The 9,992-nt window shown below is 36.1% G+C and overlaps 1 protein-coding gene across 1 annotated transcript; it reads left to right on the forward strand.

Annotated features, from left to right (window-relative positions):
• Positions 1-7,056: 7,056 nt before the first annotated feature.
• LOC18435985 (actin-depolymerizing factor 7) lies at positions 7,057-9,992 on the forward strand. The gene is made up of 3 exons (XM_006846017.4): positions 7,057-7,197; positions 9,068-9,333; positions 9,477-9,992. Exons 1-3 carry the CDS (start codon positions 7,195-7,197, stop codon positions 9,625-9,627), a joined length of 420 nt encoding a protein of 139 aa, XP_006846080.1. The 5' UTR covers positions 7,057-7,194; the 3' UTR covers positions 9,628-9,992.

Below are 9,992 nucleotides of genomic sequence, written 5' to 3' on the forward strand. Positions count from 1 at the left end.
AGAGATCCAATAACCCACAAACTAGCTGCGGATGATTCTAAGACGTGGTGATACAGATTTCTAGTGAAACAAATTAAAGTAGATGATTCTCATAATTCTCAAACCGAAATGACCTTACACTTTTCACCTATGGTATCTCAGGTTTCTACTTCTTTGCCAGCCTTCTGTTCATCAAATAACATGGTGTACCAAAGAGAAACAACTGTAGACACCCCATTTTTAATTTTGGTTAAAGGAATTTTTAAAAATTTATAATCTTGATGCATGTGGACTACACTAGCCTAGTATACTACAACTAATAGTTTATAACCTTTAAGAAAACATCCAAATCTACCCAAAATATCAAATATATATGAAATATGTCCTTATGGATCCAGACTCAACCAAAATAGCAAAGTAATCTAAGAAAACATTAAGTTATAGATCTCAAGAAATTATTCTAGCTTTTGGAATCGTTTGGAAAATTATGGAAGATTCTAGGTTATTCTGTATGCTATCTTGGTTAATCTTCACCGGTTCTTGATTGATTTCGTTCAAGATTTGACCCTAGAAGTCCTAATCTCAAATTAACTTGAAATCCTAATTCCTATAGGAATAATATCTAATTGAGGCCTATATAAAACCCCTATCCTCCTATAACTCATAACCTAAAGTCTCTAAAAAATTTTAGGAAAATAACCAAAAATCTCTACAACTAAAACCTAGAGCCTATACTCTAGAAACCCTAGAAATAGGAAAATCATAGAAATCCCTAGGGGATTGAGCCTATGCTAATTCTCTGCAACTCTAATTCTCAACACTTATCAAAATCCTAATTTCACATTCAAAAACCTCATGATGAACTTGGCCTTGGTACTTTTCATTCAAGTAAAACTCTGTGATTGAGGACAAAGGCACTTCAATTGCTAATCTAATTCAAGTCACCAACTCTGGGTGCCGGGCTAGAGGAAACAGATTCTAAGTGAGTATTTTTTTTTTGGCAAAAGTTTATATACAGTCGAGGCTCTAAACAATCAAACAAGAGCCTACCTCAAAATTTTCACTAGAAGAGGTTGTTTTGATGCCCAAATATCCTCAAATTGATCATCTCAACATCAAGATGCATGGACATAAGAGAAAAATAGATTTCAAGTTCTAGAAATAGTGTATTTTGTAATGCATTTTTTGACCGTTAATTTTCAAGATTTTCAAGTTCTCATGGATCTGTCGATCTACAATATTTTTTAAGCTTTAAACTTTATAAATAAAGATGAAAATACATTTTAAGGCTATCACATAGATTTCCAGTATTGAAACCACATTTCTCGAAACTATTTGAAGGTAGGCTCTAATTTGATTGTTCAGAGCCTAGGCTCTATACAAACCGCACCCTCTTTTTCTTTGATTTTTAGTTTATTTTCCTTTTTTTTATTTCTTTTCTTGTTTTCTTGGTTTCTAGATAGATTTTGTGTGACTTTTAGTCGGCTTTGTCAGTGATTATTTAGAGAGGGTTGATCTTTCGAGATCACGACATTTTTTGAACAGTAATTTGACGAACCCCACATTTCTACTAAAAGTTTTAATTTTTTTAATTTTAAAGCACAAATTTGGGCATGTTTCATATGAGATCTCTTCGAATTTGTGCTGTAAGAAATTCCATCAGCTTGTCCAATCATAAATTGGCAGATTCAATGGTGCCCTAATCATTGATGCCCTGAAAACTCTAATTTTGATGTCGACTGCGAGTCCAACAACCGCATTTCCACACTTCTACGAATCGATCAAAGGATGAGTGAACAATGTGCACTACTTGTTTATTTTTTATTTGCTATGTCATTTAGGAATAAAAGAAAAAAGACGGGGCATTTCTGTCGTAAAATGCCTTCCTGGGTATCTTTAGGGTTGATGAGAATAAAAATAGTATCGAAAATTGGTAAGTAGACTTTTGAAATGAGGCCTTTGTTATAAGGGGGATTACATAACAAAAAAATAAAATAAAATGGTAAATAATGCATCAACCTTATACTATAGAAGTAAGGTGTACCTTAAAACTCCACTCAGAAAGGTTATTCTGACCATGTAGTTGATCATCTTAACATTGTTATACATAGATATGAAAGAAATAAAGATTTCAAACCTTAAAAATAGTGCATCTTATAACACATTGTCTAAATAAGCCATTTTCAATTTGGGATGAAAATAGTTTTTTAGACAATTATAAAGGTTCCGACAATGAAACCGATTCAGGGATGGTATAGGTCCTAGCTTAGTTCCTTTCTAAAAACCCCTCCTTTTATTTATTTTTTTCTTTTTTTTAAGCTTATCAAATGTTTTTTTAAGTTTCCCTAAATCTATAACCTATAAACCCCAATTCTAATTTGTATTTTATTTATTTTATTTTTTAATATTATGTTATCATCAATTTAGACTAATCCAAATCATCCATCCAGTAATCTGACATAGATGTGTGAGATAAACAATAGGAAAAATATCTCTTTACTCCTTAATTTTCATTTTTATATAAGGATGAAAAATATTACTTGGAAGCAAAGGATCTCTATTTTTTCTGTCTTGCAATCCCTTAAATCTTTTTTTTGATAAATTTTTTATCCAATAAAAATTTAAACAACATCCTATCTTATAAAGGCTTCGTTTGTGGTATTTTTAGAAAGAGGGAAGGAATGATCTCACCCTTGGGTCCTTTCCTTCTGAGGGGAATGATCTCTCATTCCATCGCTCCATGTCTCACTGTTCTCTGACAGTCACGATTTCGTGATTATCTCTCGTAGATGGCTTTTCTTCACTGAACCAACTCCGAGTTCACTCTCTCTCTCTAACTCCCAATTCATTCTCTCTTACTGCAAATTAGTCCCTCCCTCTAACTCCTAATTCATTCTCTAACTGCAAATATCTCTCTCTCATAGACCCTCTCTCTAAAAAACTAGCCTGAAGAAAGAGAAGCAAAATCCACTTTAATTCTTAATGTTCACATGTCTCTGATCTCTCACTCCCTCTGTCTATACATCAAGTGAAATCAATAACCATAATAAAAAAGAGACGAAATAACTCTCTCTCTCTCTCACTCACTCTCTCTCTTTCATATCAAAAGAAGAAAAAAATGAAACAAGAACTCTAGATTCTGAAACCAAAACTCTCATCCCAGAGGAAGAAACCCTAGATATTTGGGGTTTGGGGCAAAAAATGGAGGACAAAATTGAGAATTTGTTGGGCTTGGGGTTTGAATTTGGGGGGTGAGGGGTGCTATAAAAGAGGCGGTGGTCGCGCTCTCTGACGGGCCGGGAAATGTAAGGGGAGACAGATTTGGGGAAAGGGGAGGGGAGGTGGCAGCTGAGCTGAGCTGCGACTTGTGTTGTGCCAGGTACCTTTGACGTCGGGATCCGTGGTTAGTGTCGTTGGCAGCCGAGGCCCCGGCAAGGAGGGGAGGCGCTCAAGTTGTATGTGGGCTCCCTCCCTGCTCTATTCTCTATTCTCTCCCTCTGAAAATGGCAGTCTCTCGGGAAGCAAGGGATATGGGTTTTCTTTATCTCTCTCGAGTCAAACACTCGGCTCTCTTCCTCTGTAAGCAACCGCCTGAGCTTTTTCTCTCTCTATAGTACATCTCAATCTCCGAGTCAAATAGTGGGCTCTCTCTCTCTCTCTCTCTCTCTCTCTCTCTAAGCAAGCACCTGCACTTTTATCCTTTCTTGCTCGCGCTTTGTCCGGTTATGGATAGAAGAGCGAAGAAATAGGGCTCCTTGCATTCGCCCAGTTTCTCTCTCCTCCTCCTTTCTCTCTCTAGTTTGGCTCTTTCCTCTTCCTTTCTCCCTTGTCTCTGTGTAGGTTGACCGATGGGGTTCTTGCTTCTCTCTTTGAGTTTCTCTACCTCTCTTGACATGCAAGAGGTGATGTCATTTTCATTTTTATTGGGTCAAAAATTCACTTAAAAAAAAAATTTAAGTGGTTGTTGCAAATAATATTTTTCATCCTTAGGTTCAAAAAGATAAAAAAATTTAAAATTGAAGGGTAAAAAATTATTTTCCCTTAACAATACAACCCATCGATTCAGGTTTTTGACACATTGCTTTATACAAAACACACCCATCACATAATTTGTCCTAGACAATAATGATTGTGCCTCTTATCACCATCCAATGGGTTGGGCGGTGATAGTGGGAGACTAGGGGCCTGAATTCAATTAGAGAAATCTACTCTTTGATAACCTCATGCGGATCAACACAATGAACCTAGAAATAATATAAAGGTATTAATGAAGAGCATGACTGCCATTACGGACTCTGGAAGGATGGGTATGGGATTGGGTTGGGTCCGGGTTGACCCCAACCCAACTAGGTCTAAGTTAGATCCAACCCAGACCCAATTAGTATGGGTCCGCGTTGACTCCGGAAGGATAGTTATGGGATTGGGTGGGGTCCAAGTCTATAGATGAAAACTTATTAGTCTTATTTATACTAATAATAAATTATACTAAATTATAGGGAAAATATTTCCATATCTTTTTTTTATATATATATTTTATTTCTTAATAAACTCAATATTCCAAAAAATATCTTCCAACTCCTGGCCACTATAAATCTATTTTTTAACCTAAACAAATGTAAGAATGACATGCTCTTTTTAAACCCAATCCCTTCTTTCTCTTCATTTATATACCCCAAACTTCTCTCTTTCTATAGAACTTTTATGTTGTAAGGGAAGCATAGAAACATTTCCCTTCATTTATATACCCCAATCTCTCCCAGTAACCTCTTACCATCGAGTATATCTCTCCTCTCGTGTTTATCCAAATACTTCTTTTTCTTTTCTTGTCCTTTTCTCTCCTCCCAGTAACCTCTTACCACCAAACACATCTTTCTTTTTGTGTTTATCTAAACACTTTTCTTTCCCTCCGTATACTTACTGTGTACCAAACACATCTTTCTTCCTATGTCCACCAAACACATCTTTCTTCCTGTGTTTATCCAAACACTTCACCAAACACATCTCACAAAACACATCTTTCTTCATGTATTTATCCAAACACTTCTCTTTCTCTCCGTATACTTACTATGTAATTACTGTGTATTTGGGAGAAGAAAGTGGGGGAGAGATAGAAACGTATACTTACTATGTAATTACTGTGTAATTGGGAGGAGACAGTGGGGGAGAGATAAAAACGTAAATAGAGAGAGCGGGATGAGAGAGAGTGAAAAGTTAGAAATAGGAATTCTCTTCATATACTTACTGTGTATTTGGGAGGAAAGTGTGAGGGGAGAGAGATCGAAAACGTAAAGAGATGATAGAGTAAGGGGAGAGAGATGGGAAATGTGAAGAGAGAAAAAGCAGAATAGAGAGTGAAGGGTTAGAGATGAGAAAGATGGAGAGAGAAGGGCTACATAAAAGAAAAAAAGAGAGAATTTTTGGATGATGGCTTTTAAAAAAGAGAAAATATCTCCTTATCCCTTATTTTGACTTCGATATATCTCATGAGACCTAAGTATTAAAAATATTACTTGCAAGCACAAGTTCTCTATATTTTCTATCTTACAACTTCCTTTTGACCATGACAAAAAAACACTAAAATGACACCCTCTAAAAAAAAAAAAAAATTTCCTTTAACGTTTTTTCACTCTCAAATCACCGTCTCTCCCTCGACTCCATTTCTCTCTACAACCAAAAGTTGTATAGAAGTTCCCCTCTCTACATCATATATCTCCTCTCTCTTTCTAAAAATTCCCTTTAAGTTATGCTTGGTACCACCAGTCTCATACTTTGATATGTCTTTGCAAAGAGAGTCGATATAGGGAGGGGAGATAATTTTTAGTGAGAGAAGAATTATGCCAAACTGGTACCGTCAGTCTCATACTTTGATATGTCTTTGTAAGGTGAGTCGATGTAGAGTGGGGAGATACATACTTTGATATATTTTTGCAAAGAGAGTTGATGTAGAGTGGGGAGATAATTTTTAGAGAGAGAGGAGAGAGACGAAGTAGAGAGGAGAGATAATTTTTAGAGAGAGAAGAGAGACGATGTAGAGAGAGGAACTATTCTGTATCTTTGGGTTTTAGAGAGAGATGGAATTGAGAGAGAGATGATGATTTGAGAGAGAGAATGTTAGCGGAAAAGAAAAAAATTTGGAGAGGGTGAAATTTTAGTATTTGTTTGGATTAAAAATTGATGGTCAAAGGGGTCTAGGGAGTTGTAAGATAGAAAAGATGGAAATATTCTGCTTCCAAGTAATATTTTCAATCCTTGAGTGTGAGATATAGAATTCAAAAATAAAGGATAATAAGATATTTTCTTTTTAAAAAAAAACATATCTTTTTAAATTTATTTAGCCTAAAAAACAGCTTTAAAGTAGCTTAGAGTTTGAAAAAATAAAATCTACAATTTTTGTGTCCCAAGATATCTTTTAAAACCTTAAGTCTATTTTGAAATGAAACCTAAAAATATAAGGTATCGAGATATTTTCCCTAAATTATACTAAAATATCATATAACAATACATTATATTAAAAATTATGTCATATAATAAAATAAATAATACATCTATAATACTTGGGTCATGTTGATGTAGACCCAAACCCAACCCACCCGACCCGACCCGACCTGATGTTGAGTCCCTCGGTACCTAGACGTAACTCATTGGGTCCAAGAACAACACCCAATCCTGAACACAAGACGGGCCGACCCGTTGAGTTGGAGGGCTGACCATACCCATCATCCACCCATGCGAAGGGAAGAGCAGGAAAGTAGTTGGCAAAACGCAAACACGCAACTTTTAGGTGTTTTTAGCATTTAAAATTAGAACAAGGCCATTTTAGTCATTATTTCAATTAATTTTTACGGTTTTTCGCGTCCTTTAAAAAAATCGACGGATATTATTGCGATCAGAACAGCCGACTCCAACAATCAATTGTGGCGCTGCTCGACCGAGTCATCCATGATAAACACGGCATCATGACGTGGCCGTCTCCTATTGGTTTATCAATGCTTTAGTCATGGCATGGTCATCCATGACGGTGGTCATGACCATCCCAAGAGAGCCATCAAAATGACAGAGAGGGGACGAGTCCTCATCACTGCACCCAAGCCTCCTCCCTCCTGATTTCAGGTTTCCTTGCCCTAATTTTCTCTCTCTTCTTCCTCTTATCTCTCTAGCCTTTCTATTTATTTCTCTCTCTGCAAAATCCCCGCGATTCCTCTTTGATCGGCAATAATGGTGAGTTCTCCCCTTATTTGCGGTTGAAACTAGGGTTTGTTTTGGCGTGTTTGGTTTGTTGCTCTTGCTTGATTGATCTGCGAATGATCCGATCCTTGATTTGCTTGAAACTAGGGTTTGGGCTGGTTTTGGTTTAGTTGCTCTGCATCTGTGTGTTTAGCTTTTGAGATCTGATGTAATTACTCTTCTCTGTCCTTCCCTGTCTTTATCTCTCTCTCTCTCTCTCTCTTGGTGTATCTGGTTGTAATGGATTATCTAGTGATTTTCTTCTGGGGAATCTTCTTTCGATTTGTGGTGTTCGTTTTTTTTTTTTTTCATTTTTGTGGCATATTTTGTAGGGAATTTCTTATAGGACATTATCCGATGGAGCTATAATGTGTTTTATTTGAGCATTGCTTTATTGCGTTCTCTACTACAAGTTGAAGATGTTTTCAATTGCGTATTTTTTTGTATCATTTGACCCTCTTTTTTTTCTTTTTTAGATGCTTGTTTGTTTGTATTGGACTAAATGTGACTATGGATGACTGTAAATGCAGTTAACCCTGGATTTCTGCAGATTGAAAGGATAGGGTTTATGTGATTATTTGACTTCTAGGGGTCTTCGATGTGTTAGTAAAAGCCCTTTCTGGACACATCTATTTGTTTGCCTTCTAAAATGCTTGATTTTCTTCTTTATTCATGGAACATGTTGACTGGTGTTTACTGTTAGAAAATTTGATGACTGGTTGTTATAAATTCTGAACCTATGTCTGTCTGCTGATGATTTTTCAATTATTATGTCCGGAACAGGTTGTCCTTGTGATCAAGTGTTTCAACTATTTTAATTTCTCTATACCTGTGATATTTATTCCATTATTCTCATTGCACCGGTCCAAGTGGGACACCTTGGATTCAGATCAAAGATTTTGATAAATGGTTCAAGTTATTGTCTGATGAATACTTGCCTTTTTTGGTTTTTTTGTCTGATGGTTCAAGTTACTGAAACTTCTATGAAAACTTGCCTTTTTTGTTTTTTTTTTGTTTTTTATCGATCTAGAGATCTTGTGGTGCCATAGTTTTAGGTTATGAATGAAAAGATTTTGATAAATGGTTCAAGTTATTGTCTGATGAATACTGAAACTTCTATGAAAACTTGCCTTTTTTGTTTTTTTTGTTTTTTATCGATCCAGAGATCTTGTGGTACCATAGTTTTAGGTTATGAATTGAATCCTGGTATCTATCTTTTTTATTTCCTCACTTTGTTGTCTTCTATGCTAGTTATCTTCTTCTGTGATGTGATTCACTATTGTGTTGGCATCTGGATGTGCTTGATGCTTGTTTTCTATGGCATCATTATCTGCATCCTGAACTTGGAGTTCCGAATCAAATTTAGTGGTGTTAGTTGATATTGCCTTGTAAGGAAAAATTGAATTCATTTGATGGATTAGAAAGGAGCAGGTTGCATATTTGTCTGACATGAGGTGATTTGTGACTAATGCAGTTGACTTGTTATTTGAGCTAACTTTTTTTGTTTTCCTTTTTGGTTAAAAACGTCTTTCATATTCTTTTTTTTTTGTTTCAGATATATTTCAATTCCTTTTTTTCGTTTTGCTTTTCAATAGTTCTTTATAGTCCTGTTAGTTTTAGGATTAAGTAGGTACACTCAATTTGGACTTTTATTATGAAATTGAATTTGGCAGGTTTTTGTTTTAGAGTTATTGCATTTCTTTTAATGATACTATCGATGTTCATATGAGGGTGCTGTTTATGCCCAGCGTGAAATAGCTGATGTTTGTTTTACTCTAACGAAGGCGTGAAGGCTCTTCATTTGAATGATTTTCTTGACAAAATTTTGAAACTATGATATGGCATATTTGCGTCAACTCTGCAGGCCAATGCGGCATCAGGGATGGCAGTCAATGATGAATGCAAGTTAAAGTTCTTGGAATTAAAAGCAAAGAGAACTTACCGCTATGTAGTTTTCAAGATTGAGGAGAAGCTCAAGCAGGTGATTGTTGAAAAGCTCGGGGAGCCAACTGATGGTTATGAGGCGTTCACAGCAAGCCTCCCAGCAAATGAGTGTCGATATGCAGTTTATGACTTTGACTTTGTCACAGAAGAAAATTGCCAGAAGAGCAAGATTTTCTTCATTGCATGGTAAGCCTCACTCGTTTTTTATTCTCCATCCTTAAAAACATATTATAAATCAGTGTGCTCTATGGAATTCTACATCAATTAAGTTACCACCCACTCAACTCGTGAAATTTATAATATGCCACTCTTTTTGGGTTTTTAAACAGGTCCCCTGATATAGCGAAGGTGAGAAGTAAGATGTTGTATGCTAGCTCCAAGGACAGATTCAAGAGGGAACTTGACGGTATTCAGGTTGAGTTGCAAGCAACTGATCCCACTGAAATGGGCCTGGATGTTATTAGAGGTCGTGCCAATTAGACCCATGTTATTGGGGTTATTTAGCATGCATTGCAAATCGTCAACAAGGAGATTCCCTCCCTATAGCTTTGGTTGCATAAGTGAAGTGTTTACAGTTTTATTGGATGGTGGTTTTGGATAGATGATATGGTTTGGTATTTGAGTTTACAATACGGGTCTTCTTGTTTCTAGTTAAGACAGCGTGAAAATTCTTGTGTATGGAATGCATTTTAGTATTTGTGAAACCTGCGTGACGAGTGGGCCCTTTTGTGGCATGCTGCCATCAGTCAAATATCTTCAAGTTGTTAATGATCTTAAACTGTTTGTGGGTTAGACAGGACCTGTAGTTTGTTTGATTATCAACGAAATTTGTGTTTGACCTTCAA

This window comes from Amborella trichopoda, chromosome 8 (genome assembly GCF_054954075.1).
Source record: "Amborella trichopoda isolate Santa Cruz 75 chromosome 8, AtrichopodaSantaCruz75HAP2 v2.0, whole genome shotgun sequence".
Taxonomy (NCBI): Eukaryota; Viridiplantae; Streptophyta; class Magnoliopsida; order Amborellales; family Amborellaceae; genus Amborella; species Amborella trichopoda.

Coding starts and splice junctions, on each gene's coding strand:
- LOC18435985 (XM_006846017.4), top strand. Junction 9,334..9,476: donor AAGATTTTCTTCATTGCATG/GTAAGCCTCACT, acceptor GTTTTTAAACAG/GTCCCCTGATATAGCGAAGG.